The sequence below is a fragment of the Drechmeria coniospora genome, chromosome 01, assembly GCF_001625195.1.
Source record: "Drechmeria coniospora strain ARSEF 6962 chromosome 01, whole genome shotgun sequence".
Classification (NCBI taxonomy): domain Eukaryota; kingdom Fungi; phylum Ascomycota; class Sordariomycetes; order Hypocreales; family Ophiocordycipitaceae; genus Drechmeria; species Drechmeria coniospora.
In genome coordinates, this window is record NC_054389.1 from 10,905,111 (window position 1) to 10,930,854 (window position 25,744).

General features: G+C 58.6%; 6 protein-coding genes across 6 annotated transcripts; 3 read left to right on the top strand and 3 right to left on the bottom strand.

Moving 5' to 3' along the window:
* Positions 1-608: 608 nt before the first annotated feature.
* DCS_02901 (UDP-glucose,sterol transferase) lies at positions 609-3,839 on the top strand (the record flags this gene model as incomplete). Its single annotated transcript, XM_040800226.1, has 1 exon — positions 609-3,839. One exon carries the CDS (start codon positions 609-611, stop codon positions 3,837-3,839), a length of 3,231 nt encoding a protein of 1,076 aa, XP_040661109.1.
* A 350-nt stretch (positions 3,840-4,189) lies between these two features.
* Positions 4,190-5,257, bottom strand: DCS_02902 (pre-mRNA-splicing factor spp2; the record flags this gene model as incomplete). Its single annotated transcript, XM_040800227.1, has 1 exon — positions 4,190-5,257. The coding sequence occupies one exon, from the start codon at positions 5,255-5,257 to the stop codon at positions 4,190-4,192; it is 1,068 nt and encodes a 355-aa protein (XP_040661110.1).
* A 2,309-nt stretch (positions 5,258-7,566) lies between these two features.
* On the top strand, positions 7,567-12,526 carry DCS_02903 (MYB and HSA domain protein; the record flags this gene model as incomplete). Its single annotated transcript, XM_040800228.1, has 3 exons — positions 7,567-7,628; positions 7,706-7,858; positions 8,014-12,526. 3 exons carry the CDS (start codon positions 7,567-7,569, stop codon positions 12,524-12,526), a joined length of 4,728 nt encoding a protein of 1,575 aa, XP_040661111.1.
* Positions 12,527-13,262: 736 nt separating this feature from the next.
* Positions 13,263-16,313, bottom strand: DCS_02904 (sodium/hydrogen exchanger 3; the record flags this gene model as incomplete). The annotated part of the gene is made up of 3 exons (XM_040800229.1): positions 13,263-14,395; positions 14,466-15,560; positions 15,746-16,313. 3 exons carry the CDS (start codon positions 16,311-16,313, stop codon positions 13,263-13,265), a joined length of 2,796 nt encoding a protein of 931 aa, XP_040661112.1.
* A 1,167-nt stretch (positions 16,314-17,480) lies between these two features.
* DCS_02905 (uncharacterized protein) lies at positions 17,481-19,780 on the bottom strand (the record flags this gene model as incomplete). Its single annotated transcript, XM_040800230.1, has 3 exons — positions 17,481-18,693; positions 18,836-19,549; positions 19,617-19,780. 3 exons carry the CDS (start codon positions 19,778-19,780, stop codon positions 17,481-17,483), a joined length of 2,091 nt encoding a protein of 696 aa, XP_040661113.1.
* Positions 19,781-23,067: 3,287 nt separating this feature from the next.
* On the top strand, positions 23,068-24,276 carry DCS_02906 (uncharacterized protein; the record flags this gene model as incomplete). Its single annotated transcript, XM_040800231.1, has 6 exons — positions 23,068-23,125; positions 23,175-23,645; positions 23,707-23,901; positions 24,039-24,073; positions 24,135-24,149; positions 24,217-24,276. 6 exons carry the CDS (start codon positions 23,068-23,070, stop codon positions 24,274-24,276), a joined length of 834 nt encoding a protein of 277 aa, XP_040661114.1.
* Positions 24,277-25,744: the final 1,468 nt, after the last annotated feature.

A 25,744-nucleotide genomic window follows, 5' to 3' on the forward strand; every position in this document is an offset into this window, starting at 1 on the left:
CAGGTGTTAGTATCGTTACAGAGCCGTACAAGGTACAACTGGACAAGGTACAACCGTCCAAGGTACAACCGTCCAAGGTACTTACAACCGTACAAGGCACCTCAGCACTGAATGGAGCTGGTGGCGGGGTGATCAGCTGCTGCTGCGCAATGATGTCACCGGACACGGTGAAACGTTCTGGGAATCGGCCGTCCTTGATATTTTGGAGCAACGATCAGAGTCAATTCCGACACAACCAGACAGGGACGCGACGGACAGCTGGTGCACGAAAACGGACGGCCCTGCAAGCAAACGTCAAAACTGCTCGGTAGGCTCGGAAAGTTTATTGCAACGCTTTCGCTCGAAAGTTCGGCCGTCCCCTCCACCATTGACGGGACGAAACGTCCAGCAAAGTGCTCTAACCTCCAACGGTCCTAAAAAAAAGTGCGTGCCGCAGGTACTCGGTGGCTGCAAGGTACCTCGACAGCTTCGTTCGCCCCCGACAACCTCCATCACGCTCACTGCTCAATCGCGAGCCAACCATCACGAGTCCTATCGGCAACAAGATACTTCCCCATAGCCATCATTTGCATGGCACGTCCGCCGGTTCATCCTGGGCGATAGACGACATGGCTGGAGTGGACGGTAACCAAGCGAGGCCGGTCATGATCCTGACGACGCCAGACGGTCAGGTCGGCCACCCAGACCTCAATTCGCCATCACTCAACTCACCGCCGCTCCATTCACCGCCGCTCAATTCACCGCCCGTGGATCCGGCCGAGGAGGTGTCGGCGATGGAACCCGACGAGAGCAAAGCTTCGCAAGCTGGCTCGAGGCCGAGAAAGTTGTCGGAACCGTTCCTGATGAAGCACGTTGGCCCACGACGTCCCGCCACTCTCATGAAATGGCACACGGCCGAGCTCCCTGCAAAGGGTGTGCCCGCCGCCTCCCCCCTCGGCAAGCGCTTGGGTGCCTTGGATCTCTACGACTTCACGGCCGAGACGGGCCGGCCGATGGACGAGGTCGACTCGACCTCCTCGTCGGAGGATGACGACACCGTCCTTTCCGCCACCTCGTCGTCCATCCGCATCGACGCAGCCACGAGGCCGGCGATGCGCAGATCCAGGACCAGCAGCAGGACCGTTCATGAGGAGGCCCACCATCGGTTCAAGTGGCTTCACATCGGCCACAAGCAAGGCTGCTGCACCTGCAGGGGCCGCGTGAAGCGGGACGGTCGGCTGCGCATCACCGTCGACGAGACCACCCACACGGGATACATGGCCAAGGCCCTCGGTGCCGCCGCCGAGAGGGTGCGGCCGAAGCGACGAGGCACCTCGTACTTCATCCCGCCCGACGCCGCCCACGTGCCGACGCACCTGCCCCGCCTCAACATCGTCATCATGGTCATCGGCTCCCGCGGCGATGCCCAGCCCTTCCTCAAGATCGGCAAGGTCCTCAAGGAACAGTACGGCCACCGGGTGCGCATCGCCACCCACCCGGCCTTTCGCGACTTCGTCGAAAGGGACTCGGGCCTCGAGTTCTTCTCCGTCGGCGGCGACCCGTCCGAGCTGATGGCCTTCATGGTCAAGAACCCGGGCATGATCCCGTCGCTTGAGAGCGTCCGCGCCGGCGAGATCGGCCGCCGGAGGGCCATGATGGCCGACATGTTCGAGGGCTTCTGGCGGGCCTGCATCCACCCGACCGACGACGTGACCGACTGCCAGAATCGATCGATGCTCGGAGACAAGGACCCCTTCATCGCCGACGCCATCATCGCGAACCCGCCGAGCTTCGCCCACATCCACTGCGCCGAGGCCCTCGGCGTGCCGCTCCAGCTCGTCTTCACCTTTCCCTACACGCCGACCCACGCCTTCCCGCACCCGCTGGCGAGCATCAAGCGATCCAACGCCGACGCCGGCTACACCAACTTCATCTCCTACCCGCTCGTCGAGGTCGTCGTCTGGCAGGGGCTCGGCGACCTCATCAACAACTTTCGCGTCAAGACGCTGCGCCTCGACCCCGTCTCGACCCTGTGGGCCCCCGGTGCCGCCTACCGCATGCACGTTCCCTACACCTACCTCTGGTCCCCCGCGCTCGTGCCGAAGCCGTCGGATTGGAGCGACGAGATTGACGTCTCCGGCTTCGTCTTCCTCGACCTCGCCGCCTCGTTCAAGCCGCCGGCCGACCTGGAGGAGTTCCTCGCCGCCGGCGACAAGCCCATCTACATCGGCTTCGGATCCATCGTCGTCGACGACGCGAACCTCTTCACCGAGATGATATTCGAGGCCGTCGAAAAGGCCGGCGTCCGCGCCTTGATCTCCAAGGGCTGGGGTGGCCTCGGCGCCGACGACATACCCGACGGCGTCTTCATGCTCGACAACATCCCCCACGACTGGCTCTTCCCCAAGGTCGAGGCGTGCGTCATCCACGGCGGCGCCGGCACGACGGCCATCGCCCTCAAGTGCGCCCTCCCCACCATGGTCGTCCCCTTCTTCGGCGACCAGCACTTCTGGGGCAGCATGATCGGTCGCTCGGGCGCGGGGCCGATGCCCGTGCCCTACAAGCGCCTCGACGCCGACATGCTCGCCGAGGGCATCCAGTACCTGCTCACCGACGAGGCCAAGGATGCCGCGGCCAAGATTGCCGAATCCATCGAGCGCGACGGCGACGGCGCCGCCAACGCCGTCCGGTCCTTCCAGACCCATCAGCACCTCTACGGGCCCACCACGATGCGCTGCTCCCTTCTCCCGAACCGGACCGCCGTCTGGAGGCTGAAGAATTGCCCCGTGAGGCTGTGCCCGCTCGCCGTCGACGTGCTCGTCGACGCCGGGCTCATCACCTGGTCGAAGCTGCGCCTCCTGCGGCACACGGAGTGGAATGACTTTGAAGGGCCCGGCGAGCCCGTGACCGGCGTCGCGGGATCGCTGACCAAGACGTTGCGGGATGTCTTTGGCGGCATCGGCGTTGCTCCCTATCGACTGGGCAGGACGGCCAAGAGGAGGATCCGGAACAGGATGCGGAGGAAGAGTCGAGCGAAAGGGCACGAGTCCAACGGCGACGGCCCGGAGCACAAGCTGACGGACGAAACGTCGACGGACGGCGCCGAGGCCGACGACGGCGTCGCTGTCGGCCCCGGCCGAGAGGAATACATCACCGACGTCACCTCCAGCGTCGGCAGAACCGCCCGCGCCATCGTCAGGGCGCCCGCCGATCTGATGCTCGCCCTCGCCCAGGGCTTCCACAACGCCCCGCGCCTGTACGGCGACCCGACCGTGCGCCGCCCGACGCGCATCACCGGCTTCCACTCGGGGCTCGTCGCCTCGCATAGGGAGTTTGTCTACGGCCTTTACGACGGCGTCACCGGCGTCGTCCGCTTCCCTGTCCGCGGCGCCAGGAGCAACGGCGCCAAGGGACTCGTCAAGGGCATCGGCATGGGCCTCACCGGCCTGGTCCTGAAGTCGACGTCCGCCTTCATCGGCCCCGTCGGCTTCACCCTCCAAGGCGTCGTCAAGCAGATGGAACGGCGCAATAGGCCGGATGGCTTCATCCGCCGCGCGCGCATCACCCAGGGACAGCGCGAGTCGCAGGGCCTGACCGACGCGGAGCGCACGACCGTCGAGGAGACCGTCACCGACGGTTGGGACATCATGATGCAGCTCGCCGGCGAGGTGTGCAACGAGGAGCGTCTTCGGGGCATTTCCGGTCAGATTGACCGCGTCATCCTCGACACGGAGTTCATGTTTGCCAGCGTCGAGGTGGCCAAGAGGTACTTGAAAGATATGCGAGGCGGCAAGGGGCTGGAAACGATCGTGACCGAGTTTCTGGAGCGATGCGCAAGAAGGGACGAATCCACCAAGTAAGAAGCGAATATTCGACCAGACAGGGAGACGGTTCGGGCAAGGGTGGGTCGATCATGTTGGCAGGCAGCGGGACAGAAACGAACGGCGTCCGAGGCGGTTGGCGTAAATGGAGACGATAACATCTGAAAGGTCGCTGGTGGAAAGGCAGGGGTATCATTCTTTTCAGGATACTATCTTTCAACTTCATATACCCACCCCAAGCTGATGGGGAATTTCGGCATGTCCCATCAAGGGTGATCAACACTAGTATCATGACCTGGTGCGTGTTGCGGAAAGCCGCCGTGCCAAACATCAGAGCCAACGTCGTTCCATGCAACACCCTCGCGTGCCATATCATCATGGCCGTGCACTCAGCGGCGACCGTCTCTGTGATATCGGCCCCGGTCTCGGTCCCGGTCTCGGTCCCGGTCGCGATCCCGATCGCGATGCCGGTTGCTATCCCCATGTCGATCCCGAGATCGGTGGCCGTCCCTCTCGCGCTCGCGCTCGCTCTTGTAGCTGTCCTCTTGCCTCCGGCTCTCCTTGCGCTTGTTCTCCTCTCGGCGATACTCGTCCAGCCGTGGCCGCTTCTTCTTGCCGTCCTTTTGGTTCCATCCGCCGAGGTCCTCCTCGCCCTTGAGCTCCTTGGCGCCGAGACCGAGGCGGTTGGGGCGTCGTCGCGCCTCCTTGGCCTTTGGCCCACGATCCTCTCCGTTCCATCCCATGCCTCGAAGAAGAGCGGCACCAAACTCCTCGACCGGCATGGCTTCGTAATCCTCGAGGGTGGAGTCGGCACCGGCGGCGGCGGCGTCGCGTTGGTAGGCGTCGTCCTCGGAGAGGGGTTGGATGATGGCCGTTTTCTTCGTCGTGCCGCGGCCGAGCAGCGCGTCCATGGCCTCGTCGTCGACAGTTCTCTCCGGACATGGCTCTGGCGCTGGTTGTGCACCCTCGCCTTTCTCGTCCCCGGCCATGTCCTCCTCGATCGGTACATCGTCGTCGGCGGTCGACGGCTTCTCCTTGACCGATAAACCCCACTGGATCGGAGCATCCTGGTCTGCTGGCGCCGTTTCAATCACGGTACTGTTTCCGTCACGTTGCACCCTCGCCTCCTCGGGCAGTAGGTTCTTGCCCCGGCTCTGCGCCCTCGCCTCTGCCCTCCAGTCGCGGTTGGGTTGCCTCTGGATGACCAGCACCCTCTTGACCAACTCCCTCGCTCTCTTCTCCGTCTCCGTTTCGGCGCCGTGTTCGCCAAATCCAGTGATGAGCTCTGCACGTCCCAGCCGGTGGTCGTCCTCATCGGATTCGGATTCGGAAGCTCCTCCCAGGGCGTGGTGACGAGGGCGTTTGCCGAGGCTGGACTGTGGGCGAGGAGCCGTTGCCTTGCTCGACGAGGGAGCGCCGAACTTGATGGCGATGCGGCCTTTCTCTGGTCCAGCCATGGCCGCGGCTGTTGATGAGCGAGCCGGAGCGAGGTTTCGAGGCCGAGGCCGAGGCTGAAGTCGAGGACCGATATCAGATTTTGATACGAGGTGATATCATGCGACGAAAACCATCTACAGTTCCAGCAAATCCACGGCCGCTGGTGTTCTCGGCCGCAACAGACTTCTAGGTGAGGCATTGTGGCGCAGAAGCGACTGGTGCGCGTGTCAACTAGCGCTAATACCGGTTAGGAACTACTACTATTTCTTAGTAAGTATCACGCGTCGAGTACAGAGTACGGAGTATGTACATGTACATTAGGCAGCACTGAGCGTGCACGGGTCAACACTGACATTCCCGCCGAAGCCACAACTGTGGCGAGGCACAAATGTATCTGTACATGTGCTCTGACGCTAAAGAGTTGTACTCTGTACTTACGGAGTAATACAATTAAGTACTTGTACTGCAAGCAGGTACATGCATGTGCTCCGTTCTCCGTACTTGTGTTCAAGTTCTGCTCATGTACCCAGTACATGAACATTGGTGCTCTTGATTGTGCATGTACTCCGTACAGCCCTGTACTTGAACATGTACAGTGTCTACTCCGTACGTTGTACTCCATACGTTGCCCTCTGTTCTCTGTACTTACTCCGTAGTTGTAGCTGTACAGTACTGTACTTGCCAGGTACAAGAGCTTTGATGTGCAGCATCAGGTGCACTTCTTCCGTACAATAAGTATTCCTTGTACTCCGTACAACGGATTATTACTCCGTTCGGAGTACAGTACACCTACTCCGTACAGTACACCTACTCCGTACAGTACACCTACTCCGTACAGTACACCTACTTCGTACAGTACACCTACTCCATACAGTGCACCTACTCCGTACAGTACACCTACTCCGTACAGTACACCTACTCCGTACTTGTGCAAGACTAAAAATAATAAATGGACGGAGTACAGAGTACAATAGTACAGCACATGTATTACTGTGCAAGTACAATTAGGCTCACGACACAGTCGGGTATGGTTGCAAGCATGCAAGCGTTTCAATCGAAATCTCGGAGAAACCCGGGTCAAACTATTCGTTCGGAACAGTCGCTGTGCACTCTGATCTCTGTCCAGTATTACATTCTCTCTGTCCAGTACATACTTACGATGCAGCATTGAATCAAAGCATACGAATAGTAATTATTACATCGCAGAATCGATCAACGCTTCATCGGACAAGTGCAGGCCTGGCTCGATGCTCCTGTGAGCCAAAGACACGTTTCCATTGCAGAGTGTTACCAAAGACGTGCATGAGCAACCTCTTCAGCCTGCACGCAGCCGAATGGACGCGGCGCCTCGAGCGGTTCGCTCAACGACCACCTAGTTGCTCGTCCGTCTCTTCAAAATCTGCCAATGACAACTTATTATTTCTTCATATGAATCGCTCGATGATGGCCTGCTGATCATGTCCCCCCTTGGCCGCACCAGGCCGTTTTCTCGTCCGCGGCGGCTTTGCAATCAAGGGCCAAAGCTGCCAGAGCCGCAGAGGTGACTCACACACTCACAACACAAAGGCCAGAAACGGCAAATGGAACTCCGAGACGAGTGCTCCATAGGTGCGTACGTGTGTGTGTACGTGTGCGGCGTGTGCGCTTGCTCGTCCTCCTCCGCGCAAAGTGTGCGGTGCTAGAGTTGCAAGGTGCTCGTACCATCTCCGTTGCGCTGCACCGACACAGCGCTATTGGCGCAAAAAGCAACTCTGCTGGACCGCGTATTGCCCGCATCCGCATGCAGAGGCAGCACCGTGTGTCTCCATCTCTCGCACCGTCCTTCCCTTTGCGCCCTGCCGTCCACGAATGCTGGATGACATGCAAAATTGCTAGCGTGACGCACGAGGCATCCTCGTACGTACAGTGCGGGTCCGGGGAGCCATTAGGAAGAGCAGCACGCTGAGGGTGGTGCAGCAGCCCCCCGTCGCCCTGTCTTCGTCCCCCATCCCCCCCCCCCCTTCCTCCGCTGGGGAGAACCCCAACACTGGTTAGCACCCCCTAGAGCGTTTGCATCCCCCCTCCCCGAGGCCCAAAATTCAACGCCCCTACATGTGTACCGACCAACGAAAATTTGAACACCTCGCTGCATCCCTTTCCAGCCGGCGACACCCTCAACCCAGTCGCCCAGTAGAGCGGCCACGGAAAAGCGAAAAAATTTCCTCGTCAGAACCGCATCAACCACCACCCTTTCCATCGCCGTGCACCCGCCTATTCATCTCGTGCGGACTCGCTCTGCATCCTGGTGCATCCGTTTGGATCTCAAACGGATGTCGCGACCGCCGGTGCTATGACTGAGGTCGGCCACCCCGATCTTTCGAGGCTGCTTCAATCCAAGCGCAATGAATGCAGGTGAGTTCCGTCCCAGACGATGCGCCTTTTTTTTCTGATGGCACCCATGTCATTTTCATGATGCTTACGATGCCCAGTGCAATCGTGACGTCGCGGAAGCGGAAGCTGCGCGAACTCTTCGCGGTCGCGACACACGCCGACAGCCTACCCGACGATGCCTTTGCGAATCCAGACGCGCCAGCGGCCACCGCCGCCGAATGGCAATTCCTGCAAGCAAGCGACATCTTACAGTACGTCTTCCGACCATGTCCGATTTTTTTTTTTCTTTCCTTCGCCGTCATCTGCCCTTCCCTGCACCCGTTTCACTCCCCTCGTCGCGTGTCGCCCGCCTCGTTCACCATCATGCCGTGCATCCGCGGCACGGATCCAGCTGACAATTTTGCAGAGGCAAGACGTTGAACGAATCAAATATCCCTGCGAGACCAAGTCCATCGCTGGACAAGTTCAACCGATCGATCGCCCGCATCGCGAACCCCGCTTCCAGTCGTCCATCGCAAACCCCTGCCGCCGTCGTGGTGCAAAAGGAGTCGTCAGGAGTCCAGGGTCAGACTCCAAGTTCCAATGCTGCTGTTGGAAAGCAGGGAGTAGCGTCTCCCGCCACAGCGCCGACGGCACCCCCGACGGGCCCCACGAAACCATCGCGAGCAGCCAAGCTGCAGCAGGCGCAGCATTCGATCCCCAACTTGCCGTCGCCCGCCCGGCAGGCTACTGCGAGCCAAACTCTTAGTTCTCAACACGAGCTAGCAAAGGAAAAGAGCAGCCGTGGACCGACAAAGGCACCGGCAGGCAACGAGAACGGCCTTCCAGAGCAGGCAGAGTGCACCCAACACCTTGAGCAGGCAACACCCGCCGTCGAACCGAAACCTCCCTCCTTGACGAATGTGTCCAGAGAGGCGATTGCGCTGCCTGGGTCTCGCAGTCACTTGGCAGCTGCGTCGGATAATACGTCCTCTCTGGAGGGGAAACTCGTTGCCGACGCATCCAAGATTCCGGAGGCAGCGTCGACCCCGGCCTCGACTGCCGCAAGTGCTACGACACCAGCCGTTCACGATGTATCGACGGATACGAGTCCAGACAACGAGGACCCGCTCCCGTTGGATTCAACAGAGAAGCAACGACGTCGGCCGAGCAACGTTGCCCAGAGCCCCGAGGCCGGGGTGGATGGGCACGATCAAGCGCCCAGCGCCGAGGCCCAGTTGCTGCGTGAAGCCGTTCAGTCCAAGCCGACGCCCCAAGTATCGATTCCAGCTCCCGCCCCCGATTCCGACGCACCAAAACCTGCGCCCCCTCTCACCATCGCTCAAGCACAGGTCGGGGGGGCTCATGGCTCTGCGGGGCCACGCACCTCGTCCCCAAGTCCTCATTCCCAGGCCCAGGCCCCCGTGACGGAAGTGCCGGATAGTCAAGGCGGGACGCCGGATGCCATGGATGTGGACGCCGATGTGGGCCAGGCAGGGCCGGACAAGAAGCCGGAACAAAAGGTCCTGGCCTCTCGTGAACCTAACCTGCCGACCCAGAATGCGATGCCCTCTCCCACGCAGAAGCAAGCGTCACTGGATCAACCACAAGCACGGATTGCGGAGCGAGCTGTTACCAGGGTGTCATCCGGCGCCATGCGACCAAAGTCCGTCAGCGATATTGTGGGAAGCACGGCGCGCACAACTGCGAACGACAACGATCGGGATGCCGTCTCCAAATCCGATCATGACCAGCTCACGCCCGTCACGTCCACCCCGCAGTCACCGGCCTCCAGGCCCAAGAACAACGTGGCCGCGCGAAAGGATCGAGCCAGGGGCCACGGTTCGACCGTCATATTCGGCAAGCATCCGAAGCGTGTCGACGAGACGGTGCTGGCCACGGGTCACAAGGAGTCGACGATTCAACCTTCCGAAGACTACTACACGCCCCTATTTGTCCAGAACTTCGTCGGATCCTCCAACTGGATGCAACCTCTCGAGCGAGTTCTCTTCCAAGCCAACAAGACCATCTCCACGCCCGACGCCCACTTCGTCATTCAAGACCACCAAGCCTGTCGAGTGCTCCGGCGGGTCTACCACCTGCAGCAGCATGACAAGTGGTCGTTGCGGCAGCCGAAGCGCTGCCCGGAGCCGACCAGGCCGCCTTCGCAATGGGATGTTCTGCTGCAGGAGATGAAGTGGATGCGGACCGATTTCCGCGAGGAGCGCAAGTGGAAGAGGACCGTTTCGCGGAATCTGGCCCATGCGTGCGCGGCATGGCACGCGGCCACTGCGGAGGAACGGAAGCTTCTCCAGGTTCCGGCCGTGATCCCTCCGACAGCAGAGGTCGACGTATCCATGGCCGACGCGGATGAAGATGCCGCAGAGAACCAGTCGATGCCGGATCTCATGCCGTCGGGTGACGTCGAATCGCCCCAAAACGAGGATGACATTGTCGAGGGCTTCGTCGACACGGTAGCCCCCTCTGCAATATTCGCTCTGCAGGACGACGACGTTGTCTTTGGGCTCCGGAGAACGCCTGCCGGCGACAAGCTGTTGGAAGAGCTACCCCTGTATGGGTCTCCTCTCAAGGTTCCCAAGTTCGACATGAGCGGTCCCGAGTACGACCCTGACGCGCATTGGCGTCGCCCTGCCCTACCCCTGAGCAGGTACGTCGAGGGCGACATGAAGCTCATGCAGCCTGGGCCTCGACGAAAGCGCAGCCGGTTCAGCTACCACAACGAGGATTCCGATGGCGATCAGGACGGCGACTTTGGCGGCTCGCTGGCGGTGCACAGCGTTCAGGTGCCACCCGTCACGGACGAGGTGTCGCTCTTCCATTCCGATTCGAAGCACATTCGCGACCGCCTCCACGCGGGCCACCAGTTCCGCCCCCCGTCAGAGCATGCGATGCCGAACCAAGGATTCTACGAGTCGCGAAGTCCGTCGCAGTGGACGATGGCCGAAGACGACGAGCTCCGCGGCCTCGTGAGGGAGCACTCGTACAACTGGTCTCTCATCTCGAGCATGCTCTGCCCCAAGTCCTTCTTCGTCGCCGGCGCAGAGAGGCGGACGCCTTGGGAGTGCTTCGAGCGATGGATCAACCTCGAGGGCCTGCCGGCGGACATGCAGAAGACGCAATACTTCAAGGCCTACAACAGCAGGATCGAGACGGCGCAAAGGGTCATCGCCCAGCAGAACCAGCTGGCCGCTCAGCAAGCCAGCGCGTCCGGAGGAGCCATCACGCCGGTGCGACGGAGGCCGTCGGTGCCCCTTAGGGTGGAGAAGCGACGCAACCAGAAGCACCTGACCATGTTCGACGCCATGAGGAAGCTTGCCAAGAAGCGAGAGACGGCAGCGCAGAAGCAGCAGCATTCGGCATCCCAGAGCGCTGCGAGCAAGAAACCGAACGATGCCGTCGCTCACAGGCCGGCCAAGACGCCGCGGGACTACAGCTTGATGCGATGGGAACGAGATCAGGCTCTTGCGGACAAGATGGCGCAGTATGCGATGCGCGAGGCGCAGAGACGAGCCGCCACGCAGGCCAGGGCGCAGGGTCAGGGCCAAGCGCAAGCGCAAGCGCAAGCGCAAGCGCAGGCCCAGGCCCAGGCTCAGGCTCAGGCTCAGGCTCAGGCTCAGGCTCAGGCGCAAGCACAGGCTCAGGCTCAGGCTCAGGCTCAGGCTCAGGCTCAGGCTCAGGCTCAGGCTCAGGCTCAGGCTCAGGCCCAGGCGCAAGCCCAGGCTCAGGCTCAGGCCCAGGCGCAAGCCCAAGGCCAGGTTCAAGGCCAAGTCGCAATGCAAGGCCAAGTCCCAGGGCCAGTACAAGCTGCTTCGATTCAGGGCGCGCTGGCGACCGGAGTGCCTGGACAAAACGGGACACACGTTGCCGGAAATGCCAACGTGAACGGCGTCGGCCGTCCCATGTCAAGCCAGCTCGCCGCCGCAGTGGCCGCTAGCCAAGGACGTCAACGGATGCCCATGCAAGCTCCCGCCAACGCCGCTGGAGTGGTGCACGCGCAGATGAACGGCGGCCTGTCGGCTCCGGCCCAGATGAACGGGATGCCCCAGGCCTCGATGCAGGCCATGCAGGCTCGACACGGGATGCCGAACCCTAATCAGGTGCCGAATAACACGGTGATGATGCAGCGTGCCCAGATGATCTCGGACCAGCAGCGGGCTGCTGTCGTTCAAGCGCAGCAGCAGCAGCAGCAGCAGCAGGCGCAAGCCGCTTCCGCAACCCCTGGGGGGGCTGCAGTACAGCATCTCACGCCTCCCTTGCGCAATGGAGTCAACGGGCTTAACCAGCAGAACTTCATGAATAACGCGCAGGCGATGATGGCCTCGTACGGCACGGCTGCGACGCCTGTGGCGAACGGTGCCCACGTGTCGCCGCCAGCCAACGGCCTGCACATGCCGTCGGCGGCCAGCCCGACTCCTGGGCAGCGGATGCACTCCCAACTGCCTCCGAGCATCACCGCGCAGCTCAATCACATCGAGCAGAACTTCAGGGCCAAGAACCCGAATCTGACACCGGAGCAAGCGCGTCAGATGGCGACGGAGCACCTCACGCGAGCCATGATGGCGCAGCGGCAGAACGCCATGAACGCCGCTGCGGGCGCGGCAGGTCAGGCCGGTATCGCTAACAGCATGGCGGCGACGACGAGTCCGCATCAGTATGCGGCCCTTCTCAGGCAACAGCAGCAGCAGCAGGCGGCGCAGCAGCATCAGCAGCAGCAACACCAGCAGCACCAGCTTCAGCAGCAACACCAGCAACAAGGGGGGCAGCCTCAGGCGAAGCAGCAGCAGCAGCGTCACAACGCTTACGAGTCTACTCCCGTCGCGTCGACCGGCACCCCAACCGCTGCGTCGGCGAGCCCACCGGTGCAGATTCACCAACGGGCGGCAAGCGGCAGTGCGACTCCATCCGCTACAGGCAAGTAGGTCCTGCACCACTGGCCCTGCTTGCCTCCAGCTTCCAGCGGCTTCACCACCGGGAAGGCCAACGGTGCTGCACGCCGATCGCTGAATGTCGATGGGTACGCCTGCTCGCAATTGCGCAGGAAACTGGGGCATGGGAAACGTCGACTGGGACGATGAGTCATGCCGGGAGTGCCGGTAGCTCTCCACATCTTTTTCAAGCGCGCAGTCATGGTTTGAGGTTATGGGATGAGGATATGACGGAACGGGAGGACGACTTGGGACTTGTCCGAGCTTTTTCGGCAAACGAAACTTGAATGAAGAAGGGGAGATTAAAGGAATGACAGTACATAGTTGCTCGTTGAGTAATGCCGCTCTCAGGGGCGTTCTGCTTGACGTATGTCGAAGCAGGCATTAACGCATATTCCTCTCTCTACTTCTAGCGCTGCCCAGACCCCTAGATGTTTTCAGTACGCGAGAGAGCAGACAAGGTGACTGACAGAAAGGACTGTAGGTTGAGTGAAGCGTGGCCGCCTCGTCGGGGAAAGAAACTCGGCAAAGATATATGCCTGCATGCGTGACTTGTATATACTTTCGGTTGCGCGAGCAAAGGGTTTTAGGTACACAGCAGACATGAACGCCAAATCATAGCCCATGTGCACGAACGAGTGACACCACCCAGCCTGCTCGAAATGTGGTCATCTCGTGTGACTCGCGTCTATTCCATCGTGATGCAAACACTGGCTGTCTATCCTGCTCATCAACTTCCGGCTCCTCCTCCTGATCCTCCTCCTCCACCGGCACCACCGGCACCACTACCGCCTCCGCCTCCGCCGCCGCCACCACCGCTATGGAGCAGCAAGTGCGGCTTGATAAAGTCCTCATCGAGCTGGCGGAAGAGGCCGGCAGGGTCCTCGGCACTCCAGAGCTGCCTGATGGCGCCCGTGGCGGTGATGGGCGTGTGGTGGGAGCCTTCGCTGGTCGGGCTCATGAACGCGCTATCGGCCAGGGGCGGCACGCTGGAGGTGTCCCGGAAGCGAGGTGAGGGGCGAGCGGGGGGTGGGAGGTCGGACGTGTCAATGTCGCTCCCGAGCTCGGATTCCTCCACGGCGGAGCGGCTGAGCAGGTCGGCGCGCTCGATTTCGTGCGGACTGGGGATGCCCGAGTTCCTGCGGCTCAGGCTTCGCGTTTTCCGCGTTCCGGAGCGGGCGCGAGACGCGTGCCCAGATACGTAGGCCGCGGAGCCCCGGACCTCGAGGTTGGAGAGTGCGACATGACCGTTTTTCCGAGGCTGGTAGCCCAAAGCGCTGCCTGAACGCTTCGCATGAACTCCGCCGCCGAAGGATTCAATGTCGAACTCATCGTCGCTGTCGATTTCCTCGACGACGCCGGTGCGGATGCCAAGAATCTCGAGCATGCGGGCGGTGGTGCCGCCGAAGATGATGACGGTGAGCACGACGACGACCAAGACGGTCGCTCGGAGCGCATAGGAGTTCTCGCCCTTGAGCAGAGCCGCGAGGGCGACGCCAACGGCGCCACGGAGACCGGCCCAGAAGAGCATGGCCTGGTAGTTGTACGGCAGCTCGTCGTTGACCTCGGCGCCTCTTCTCCTGGCGCGGTAGCGAATGAACCAGTTGATGGCCCTCGAGAGAGGAAAGACGGCGACCCATCTGGCGGCGACGACGGCGCAAATGGTGACGATGATGAGCGGCGGCTGGAACTGGAGCGCATTGTCGGTGAACAAGGCGAGGCCGAGGTAGATGAAGATGAAATTTTCCGACAGCTGCGACATGACTTGAAAGATGTATTTCGTCGTGAGCTGGGTGCGCCTCGACATGTTGAAATAGGCATAATGCTTGAGGGTGATGCCGCAGAAGAGAAGCGATACAATGCCTGCGCGTGCTTGGTAAGCGTCGGTCCGACGAGGCAGAGGGTGGGGGTAGGGTCGGAGCGTCTACCGTACCTGACATGTGAACGCCGTGGGAGAAGAAGTAGGTGGCGTAGGAGATGAGGACGATGAGACAGCTCTCAATCTTGGGCAACCTCCGGAGATAGGTGAACTTGAGGAGCAGGGCGGTGCCGACGCCGACGATGACGCCGATGAGCAAGCTGCCAAAGAATATGAGGAGGAAGATGCCGGTGCCCTCGAAGAAGCTCAGGAACCCGTAGCTCGCAGCCTCGCCCTTGTTGTACTTTTGGGCCGTCTCGAAGATGACGATGGCGATGGCGTCGTTGAGGATGGACTCGCCAAAGATGATGGTGTACAGCTTCGGGTCGACCTTGTAGGTGTTGAAGATGGCGAGAATGGTGACGGGGTCGGTGGCGGAGAGGGTGGCGCCGACGGAGATGGCGTCGACAAAGGTCATGTCCAACGAGCCGGGAAGCATGGTGAAGAGCCAGAGGATGAGGCCGATGACGATGGCGGAGAGGAAGGTGCCGGCAAAGGCAAAGGTCAAGATGGTGCCGATGTTCCGGAAGAAGTTGGCCTGGTGGAGTTCGTAGCCGGATGAGAGGATGATGGGCGGCAGCAGGAGGTTGAAGAAGATTTGATAGTCGAAGCTGATGAGGTTTCGAATCGAATCACCCGACGTCACGAGAAGAGTGAGGCCGACGATCATTCCTTCGCAGGCCGCGTCAGCAGAGAGCGCAGAGGGGATCCGGGACAGGATGGGCGGAGGGTAGCCCGGGCCAGGATGGGCGGAGGGTAGCCCGGGCCAGGATGGGCAGAGGGTAGCCCGGGCCAGGATGGGCAGAGGGTAGCCCGGGCCAGGATGGGCAGAGGGTAGCCCGGGCCAGGATGGGCAGAGGGTAGCCCGGGCCAGGATGGGCAGAGGGTAGCCCGGGCCAGGATGGGCAGAGGGTAGCCCGGGCCAGGATGGGCGGAGGGTAGCCCGGGCCAGGACGGACGAACCTGCAAAGATGGAGATGACGGTCTCGTGAATGGCGGTGACCTTTTTCATCTGGAGCATGTAGCTGGTGAAGAAGGCGGCGATGAGCAGCATGATGGATATGAAAAGGGCCCAGGCGGCAAAGAGCTCCTTTTGGGCCGAGTCACCCTCTGTTCCGCATCAGCATCCGCATCCACATCGTTGGACGGCGTCCCCGGTGGACTCGGCCTCGGGGGACACGGGGGTAACGGGGGCAATTGGGGGGAGAAGAGGGGATGGAGGAGGATGGAGGGGGATGGAGGAGGATGGAGGGGGACGGAGGGAGGTTGTCCGTCCATCGTCGAGCCAAACGCACCATCAGGGTCTACCTCCTGGGATCGTCGCGCTACGAGGCGAGTTAGCATCCTGTGCTGGCGGTCGAAGGCACGGTTGGAGAGGCGATCGAGGGAGGGAGGGAATGGCAACGCACCGAGCAGCTGGAGGCCCATGTCGGCGACGTCGGCGGAGGACAGCATCGTCGCAATCTTTTTGGCGCTCACGAGCCTCTCAGGGCGACATCGGCAAGAGGTGCATGGGCTGTTGGTCGGATCGGCAGCGGCGAGGCTGGCCTGCAGCAGGGGAAGGGTGGCGGATGGATGGGTCGGGATCTGGAGGTTGAAGTAGTTGAGAAGGTGGAATGGCCGGAGCAGAGCAGAGCTGGCCTTGGGTCCGGTCCGAATGTTGCGTTTTTGTCGACTCGTGGCGGCTGGGTGACGTGTAAAGTCTCGTGCTGCACTATCACTCCCCGTCCGTCCCAATGGGGCGAGAAGACACGGGTTCGAGGCATTTGCTGCCGAGGGTTTCCAGTACCTCCTCGTCAGCCATGGCGGCCGCGGGTGGGCAGGTACCTGGTACATGACACGCCGAACCAAGGCCGTATCCATTTTTTCGACGGCGATGCATGTCACAGAGAGTTGAAGCATACAGCAGTAGCATGTAATACATGCATGTAGCTACTGCTCGTACACCTACAGCATCACTACGGTACGAGCTGTCAAGTATCTTGATGTCTCTGTCGTCTCGTTTGCCCATCTGCCGACGGACGAAAGGTGTAGGAAAGACTTGCATGATTTCGTGCCATGTGCTCTGTACTCTGTGCTGTATCCGTTGGCGTACGGAGAGCACCAGATAGGCTAGTACCAAGTAAAGTACAGTACTGTATTAATTAGTTGATACCTAGTAGTTATCCAAAGCACGGAGTACTGTACTCACGTGCATATCAGGACATGTAGTTGTAAGTATGTAGTATGTAAATACGTACGCCGTACAAGTAGTTGCATGTGCACATAAGTAAGTACGGAGTACAGTGCAGTGCAGTGCAGTACAGTACATGTAATACATGTAAGTGAATGCAAGTACAAAGTGCAGAGTACACATGATCCCGTTGTACTGTACATTGCTCCGTAGTGCATTGGGTATCGGATCTCACCATGTACTCCGTACTTGGCGGTACAAGTTTAGGTATTAGATTCTTTTCGCCCTTTCATATTCGACCTCGTACCATGGGTATTATTACCGAATTAAAAGAATGTATCATGCACATTCATTCACCCAGTTCTCGTCGGATCCGGCGCCAAGCAGCCAAGGCCATCTGTCCTTCCGACATGGCTACGCCTCCTTGCAAGGGTACAAGGGACAACAATGGGACGAAAGAACAACAGGATGAAGAAATCGCCGGTGAATGATGGATCTTGGCCATGGCCGACGGGCTATTGTAGACACGTAGCGACGTTTGGCGCGAACCGCGCTACAGCGCGTGCTAGGTCATGCATGGTTAGCAGGCGGCAGCTTGGGCGGGGTGAAGAACGTCAAGCTTGATGGATACCAACGCATGTACTCGCTACATGTCCACACGTAGCACGCGCTCACCCAAGTAAGTACTTGTACTCCATACTTGTACGGAGCAATAATGACTCTGCGCTGGCGCGGGCAAGCATTGCGGGCATGCAGGGTGTTTGATACCTGCTGTATTACTTACTGTAGGCACTAGCAGAGGGACCTTGGCCAACGGCAGCCGGGACTTGTTCCCTTCAAATCAATCAAAGCAATCATCAATCGCCTTCCCGCAGACGCCAGCGCGCCATCCAGCCACCACCAGCCGTATCTTGGGCCACAATCTCCGATCGACATCCGCACGGCAGCTTCAAACGAGACCACGCCACGTTCGCGAAGATTCCATTCCACTCGACGGCAACTCTCCTTCGTCCGAGAACTCGGGAATAACAACCCACCCGATGAACGCGGCCCTCGTGACGGCATCCCGGAGGAGGCAGCAGCGTCGACGTCAATAATGTACCACCTCTGCAAGGGCCTGTATCTCTACGCGACGAGCAAAGAAGGTCAGTCGCTCCGTCGGCCGAGCCTCGGTTCCCTTCCGCTCCATCGAGCGAGCGAGCCTGCGCTCCTCTCCCCTCTGCGTTCAAGTCGGGACGATGACGTGGTGCAAGCGCTGACGGCTGGCGTCTCCCCTCGCAGAATACTCCGTCATCCTCCTCGGCCTCGACAATGCGGGAAAGACGACGTTCCACGAGCAGGTCAAGGCCCTCTTCAACCCCAGCGGCCCCGAGGCCAAGCTCAAGACGGTGCCGACGGTCGGCCAGAACGTGTCGACCATCAGCCTGCCCGACATGTACCTCAAGCTGTGGGACGTCGGCGGCCAGCACTCGCTGCGCAACCTGTGGCAGAGCTACTACGCGAGCTGCCACGCCATCGTCTTCATCATCGACAGCACCGACATCGGCGACGGCACCCTCGAGCACGACAACAGCTCGGGCCGGCTCGACGAGTGCTGCCTCGTCCTCGAGGACGTCCTGCAGCACTCGGAGACCGAGGGCGTGCCGCTGCTGATCCTCGCCAACAAGCAGGACCGCGAGGACTGCGTCGAGACCATCCGTATCAAGGAGGGGCTCGTCAAGCGCGTCATGGAGGGCGACAAGGCCGCGAGCATCCGCGACTCGCGGGTGCTGGCCATGAGCGCCCTGACCGGCGACGGCGTGAGGGAAGCCGTCGATTGGGTGCGGACCCGGGTCCAGTGGAACAAGGAGTCCAGGCCGCCCCTCATGCGGTAGTCGACCGGTCCGGGTCGACCGGTCCGGGTCGCGACCATGAGCCAGGGCACGGGGGACATGTCGTTTGGCACGGCGTCTCGGAGACATACTGATGGTTTTGGTCCCCATCGTCGTTGCGTCGTTGCGTCGTCGACGTTCTTGGGTTGGCCCGCCTTCGACATGCAGCAGCCGCGTTCTCCCCATCGCTTGGGCTCGCCTGGGTTCGGTTGGGTTGAGTTGGTGGGTTGGGTTGGGTTGGGTTGGGGGGGTATCATCATGCCTCATTCTTGATCTACGGTAACAATGCGTGCGCCGCCTCCGTCATGCAATCCGTGCCTCTGCTTTCCGCTCCTGCCTACCGTTCGTTTTCGGCCGTGAGCTCTGCCATGAGCCCGCCCTTGTCTCGGCGCTTCGCATCTTGGGCCAGCTTCGCGTCGACGAGGTCGGACAGGTCCTTGGACTTGGCGAGCGCCGTCCGGGCGCACTGGACAAACACCGGCGCGTCGATGTCGCTGCCGCCGAGCTTGGAGACCTGGCAGATCTCGCCGTGCTTGTTGAGGCTAAAGGTGCAGCTGCTGATGCGAAGCTGCTCCTCGAGCCAGTTCGTGTCGAGCAGCGCCGTCTCGCCGTCGTCGCCAAAGTAGCTGAAGGTGACGCAAAAGGGCGAGTGCAGCCAGCTCAGCGCCACCGGCTCCCTCTCGGCGGCCGTGTAGATGGTCAGGGCCTCGCCCTCGATGCTCGTTTCGGGCTTGCGGAAGTGGCGCAGGCCGGCGATGACGGCCAGGCAGGCGGCGTCGACGAGGTTCCCGTCGTGGGTGAGGACGTGCAGGTCGACGCGGACGGCCCAGCACTTTTGGCCGGCGATGAGGCACAGCGACTCGGTGTCGAGGGCACCCGAGCGCCGTATCGTCTTCTCGAGCGTGCGCGAGAGGAGCACCTCTTCCTCCGTCGGCCGGTTGACCTCGAACGAGGGCGCCATCATCGGGCTGAGCTCGGATGTGATGGTGAAGATGCCGTCAAAGGGCCGGTCGGCGTAGGGAACCGTCACTTCGGCCGAGACGTTGGCGACGACTCTGCCGGCGGCCGGCCGTCAGACGGGGTCCCCAAGGCCAAGATTGAATTCAAAATCGGCGTACGTACCTCGTCTTGCCACATTGGACCTCTGCCATGCCAAAGTCATGGCCGAATGTGAGGTCGATGGACCGGAACTGATCGAATTTGCGATTGTCCAGCCGCAGGCCTTCCTCGAGCGCCTTCAACACAAACGTCTTCTCCGCGAGAGACGGCTCCGCTTCTCGTGGCATGGCGGGCAAAAGGATTGGCCCGGCTCTGATAAGAATGCCACCTGATGGAGGAAGCTCAACGGCGGCCAGCTGTTGGATCTGTTGAGTGCTTATGGCCGTGATGGATGGATGGGTGGGGTTGGATGAATGGGTGATGGAAAATTCTGCCGGGCGGTGACTGCATTTGGCCTCTGCCCCCGCCAGCGTCGTTGATGTTTTGTTGCACCAAACCAGCCACAAAAAATGGGCGCCACAGTCAATGTGGCTGGACTTGGTAGGTGCTATTTGCGATATGTTTCCATTTGTGCCGCCGGTCTGTCTGTCCGTCTGGCTGGTCCAGTCCCATGCAGGAACCGATCGGATCTACCAGGATTCAACTCCAAACCTTCAACGTCCAACGCGCAAGATTCGTTCGTTTGTTCGTTCGTTCCTCTCATGCTCGTGGCTAAATCAAAGGTCCAGGTCATTTGGAGTTGCAAATGGCCGCGCCCTTTCACATGGGCACCCATCTCGGCGCTGAAGAGGAACGATTTTTGTTCCTGTACACCCGCACTCGATGCGTAGCCAGGTGCCTCAGGACTTTTCGAACACGCTCTCCCGGGCCTATACTAGAGCCTGTCGGCGTTACGAACCGCCGACTGCGTTGACCGTCTGGCGGACCATGAAGAAAGCGACGGTGCGGCACCAAGAACGAGCGCCAAGTCAGGCGGTCATCGAAGTACCGTGTTATGAACCTCGTTTCTTTCACAACCCATCTTGCTCCCGCGTTTGCTTCCGCATCCTGTCCCGGTAGCCTCGAGCAGCCGGATCGCACCACCAGCAGCGTGCACGGTTGTGACTTGCTTCCATTCCTTGCCGGCCCGTACAATTTTGTGGCATCGCCCTCGAAGGCTCCAACATGCATACATGACTGGCGCTCCCACTCAGACAAGAGGTCAATCTCAAGACGCACTCACCATCATGCTCACGCCTTTGCACAAGTCGAACACGTGCGGCCTTGACAGGCATACAATTCCTTCGTTCAAGACATCATGAGCGTTGCCGCCATGCCGTCGCGCCATGACCATCTAGGACGCTCGCGCTCTGGCGAAGGCCTATGATGCAACTCGAAAGCCAAGCATCTATCTGTGCCCTCACATGCACTCTCGATCGGCACGTGGAGACCATTTCGTCGTCATGCGCCAGAACCCTTGATGAGACAGGTTCAGCTCGCGAGCGTTGTTGTCACTGATTCATGTAGAGGTGGACATGTGCCTCGTGCTGAAACGCAGAAGATTGGGCGATGAACGTCTGTTGTCGACTATGGCACAATTTTGGCAGCCATGTTCGTCTCCAAACTGAAATAATACTCGGCAACTGCTGCACTTGCGGAAATGAAGGCAGTTTTGGAAGGATTGGATTTTAGCATGAATGGCATGTGCGGCTAGCGATCTGTCTGGCCACTCGCCGACGCCGACGAAACCACGTTTTGGCGACACCTACTCAAGCACAGTACTTACATGCAAGTACGTTCAGTAGTACAAGTATTACCTACTGGATCTTCCTACGGCGTCAGGTAACTATCCATTGATTGCAACTCCGTACGGAGTACTCCGTGAGCTTTGCCCAATCGATGGTTGCCCTCATTTGTGAGTAAGTACTCCTTAAGTGACCATCCGCTTGCTGAGTACATACTTGTAATTACCATACCTGTGCCGCCATGCCTGCTCCGTACTCGCGGTCGACTTACTCGCATTCCCATTACTTGCACCGCGCCTGACATAAGAAGCTGGCCCAACTACCAAAGTGTGCGGAAATATACTGTACAGTCATCTCAATGGCAACTGCCCGCTTGGCAACCAAGTCGGACGACAGCCATCAACTCCATGTGTCATGCATCATGTACTGCACAACTATGGTGCGACGCTACTACAGTTGTCCGATCCCTTGCCTCGATTGGACAACCCAACTGGAAACCTGGCCACGAAAGGCTGGCTATTCGTGAAGAAAGGAGCTGCTTTTCTGCTCTCGGCAACCATCAGCGCCAAAGGCTTTGCCTGTCCTGCGTGCGATCCCCCTATTTTGGGTGTTGCGAGCATGCAGGACACGACTTGCATTCAATAGTCAACTTTCTCGGCGAGACACTATCAGCAGAGGTGGTGAGAGGTCCTCGTGAAGAGCATCAGAATTAGGTAATAACTCGCATCCACCTACAAGTACCAGGAAGCAAGTAATACTCCGTAGAGTTCCACTATTTCTGCTACTGTCACTAAGTACCAATGCACGTGCTTACTCCGTACTGTACTGGCAAGTACTGTGATTAAATAAGTACTTGCAACTACTTGCACTCCGTGGGTGCACTGTAAGTACGGTGCGAGTACGCGTACGATTAAGTACATCTACGTTGTAAGTATGCACTGTAAGTAAGTATAAGAAAGTGCGGAGAAAGTACGGAGAACTGTACGGGGTATTACTTACTTACTTACAGTCACTCGATTGCAGGAGAGCCAAGTGCCAAGGTGGAATCTGCTGTCGCCAATACCTGCACCCCAAAGTGCAGTTGTACTTACTGCAAGAAAGTAGAGAACTTACCTAGTACCTGTTATAGCACGGAGTACGGAGTCCTCCGTACGCAGTAATAGTCGTCTCGTAAGTAATTACTGTACAGTACAAAGTTGGACTACAGTACCTTGGTACAAGTACAAGGACAAGTACGAAGTAATACAAGTACATGTACTTACTCGCACAGGTGAAGGAAGAACTTGTACTTGTACTTGCAAGTACTGTTCAGCATGTAATACTCTAAGTATGGAGAGTTTCACATGAGTTACGGAATATTACTCCATACTGCCATTGTAAGTACATGCTCATGCGAGTGGGTGTACATGTACTTGTTCTTAATGTACTTAATATACATGTACTTACTCCGTACTTGGTACCTTGAAAACCCAACCTTTGGAACTTGGCAATGGTACGGTTACCTCAGTCTCTGTACCCACTCGCTTCCCGGCTCGTCTACGCCCGATAATTGCACGGCATGAATAATGAGAACCTCGCAATTACTCGCATCTCATCGCATAGTTTGCTGTACTTATGCTGTCTGATGAGTTCCGGTATTCGGAACAACGCGTAAGCTCAAAGGACACTGGAGAGAATATTTACCGTGGTTTGTTCTACAACATAAGGAGGGCAGCATGCCCCGACCTTCCGAGGTAGCATCCGTCCCTTCCAGTTGTCAACTCGCCATTTCCAGCGGAAACGATCGCCATACTGTATCAAACTGATAGGCAGCTTTACCGGTCGTCGGCATTCGAAAAACTGTTGTCAAAATGAGGTCAACCTTCCTCCTTGTCGCATCTCTTCTTGGTGCTCTGGCTGTGCCAGTGGGTACGTTGGTCAAGACTGTCACCGCGACGATGGAACTAATATGGTGCAGATGTGGTCACTGCCGACGAGGAGGCAGACTTTTATCGGGGAGATTACGATGCTCACCCGAAAGAACTGAAACCGGTTTACGAGGGAATCGTCCGCAGACGTGGATTGTCCAAAAACCTGAACTGCACCTTCAACGATCACTACTTCGTGTCCGATTGCATATTGTTGGATGACGTAACCAACACATTCGATCGCTTGGCACTTCGAGTCCATATGTACGACCGCAACACTTCTGGAACGCCGGAAAAAATCTATGGCACCTTTTCCCCGGATACGGGTTTTCATGCCAGTAATCCTCAAGTCCATATGCTGTTCGACGCTCCTGTGCCCGGCGCTGCCAAGGTAGTTGAAATAGATATGGAGAAGCAGTTCGGCGTGAAGGTAGCGCCCATCAGCAGCATCTCACAATACCAGATACTGCAAGCGATCCACACTGATGTCCTTTTGGACGAGAATAGGTATGAGATCGAAGGTAAGCCATTCATTCCATCGCATGCATTTCCATAGCCGACGCATCCAACTTATCCTTGTAGCTTTCGTTTTCGAGATTCATCACGTCCAATCGAACACGATTTTGAGAAATGAAGTCGAAGCGCCCTGCTTCGACTGTTTGAAAAAGTTTCCTTCGAAGAAGGTGTTAGACAGCGAAACCATCAACGGCGTGTTATACCCAGTCTGGAAGCATCCTCTGGAGCTGAAGGAGTGGACGGTCCGCGAGCGACTGTATCGTAAGTCAGCAGCAGCCACGGCGCGCTCCCCCCCATGCTCCTCTTCCGCAATCCCTTCGATTCTTGGGGTCTTCCCAGATGGCGCCCATATGTGTTTTCATCCTTCAACCTAAACCATCTAGCTAACACGCGTGTAGCGGGGACCATGCACACCTCCGGGCCTTGCTTGCCTGTAAGTGTGGCCTATTCTTCCATACCATCATTACGCTACATTTACTAACCCTTCGACATAGAAAACCTTTAACCAGGTACGAGTGTTGACGTTTTTTTTCTGCTTCTTCCTCGCACAGCTTTTCATGTTCTAATGCCCTGTAGCGAAAATGCGATCGTGACCCAATCTATCACGGATACCCGCCGGTTTTGGCCGTGGCCTAAACCTCCATAGTCGCCATCCCTTGGTGAATTGGTCGGCCGACCTGTAGCCGAACCTATCGACAATTGGGCTAGGGAAGTCGCGGTTTGTCGAATGGGGAACGCAGATGTGTAGGCAAACTATCCTTGTTATCGAAACGGATCGGCATCCATCGGGGCTCATTGTCCGAGCTATTGCTTGTCCTTGTCCGTGGCACTGGACTGGATAAGTAGGTGACACCGCAAAAGATCAATACAAACGTGCCGTGCTGTACTGTGGGTGTTTTGGTGCCTGCGTTGTTATGCCTTGGCAGAGCCCATGGTCCTGCCTCATTCCGGGCTGTGGGAGTGAATCTTGGGTCTTGTTACCTCCCTAGTCGGTGCATGGAGAATGACGATGAAGCGAACCTTGTTGGCGAGCATGCACAGCACCTGTATAAGTAACTTGACGTACTGCCACACGTACCGCCGCCGCCCCGCCACAAATCTGGCCTTCCAACGGGCGTGACGACGATGCGACCGACCATCGCCTTTCCATCGAGGTTCCCCGTAAAATTGCTGCGGACATACATCGTCATGGCCCCCAAAGTATTCATCTCATGCGAACGCATGTGGAAGGTACAGTATGTCGTCGAGGGATGAATAATCACCCCACTGAACCGAGTACTCCAGATGCTTGGCTACGTTGCACCTACCCTGTACTCGTACGCACGATACAAGTAATTTCAACAAGTCATTGCGAGGACCCCAAGGGACGGTGGACCGTGGATGGAGCGTCAGTTGAATCCAGGGCGACGAACATGGTGTCTTTACGATATCTGCTTTCGTGCCCAGGCGTCGCAGGGCACAGCGCGTGGGCATGTGCTTGTAGGGAGACGGGCGAGGCAGGAAGCTGGCCAACGTATATACGCCATTCGCCCTTTATCACAAGGCCAGTAAATGGTCAATCTACTTCAACATACTCCGTAAATGTACATGTATTTGTTCTCGACATAATACCCCATGACTCCACCCAGAGCACGCCATAAGTGAGGGTAGTTGGGAGCCCTCCTATGGTTCTTCCCTTTGGATCTTCCAACTCGCCATCCGCTGCTGAGAGTACATTCAGGGGCATCACGGTGCATGGTTTGCCATAAAAAGTAGGGGCCAAAGGACTTGTAGTGATATTTTCCATTGCCTGCTCCATCAATCGACAGATTTACGATGCAAGCAGGACCCGTCCAAGAACTGCGTTTGCTAGAGTTGGCTGGATGGTGGCCATATTTCCTACAAGTTCACGGGCTGCGTCTCTTCCAGCACAGGGGGCCGCCAATCGAACGGGTTCCTACCACCGCTGAGAAATGTCTGCTAGGAATTTTATACAGTGCCGCGTGAAGAAGTAATCATCTATTCATTTCATGTGCATTGGGTATACTCCGTACATGTGTACAGGCAGGCTGTCGTTGCCCAAGTCCCGGGCTTGCTTTTGCTCCTGTGGGTTCTAGCGGTCACG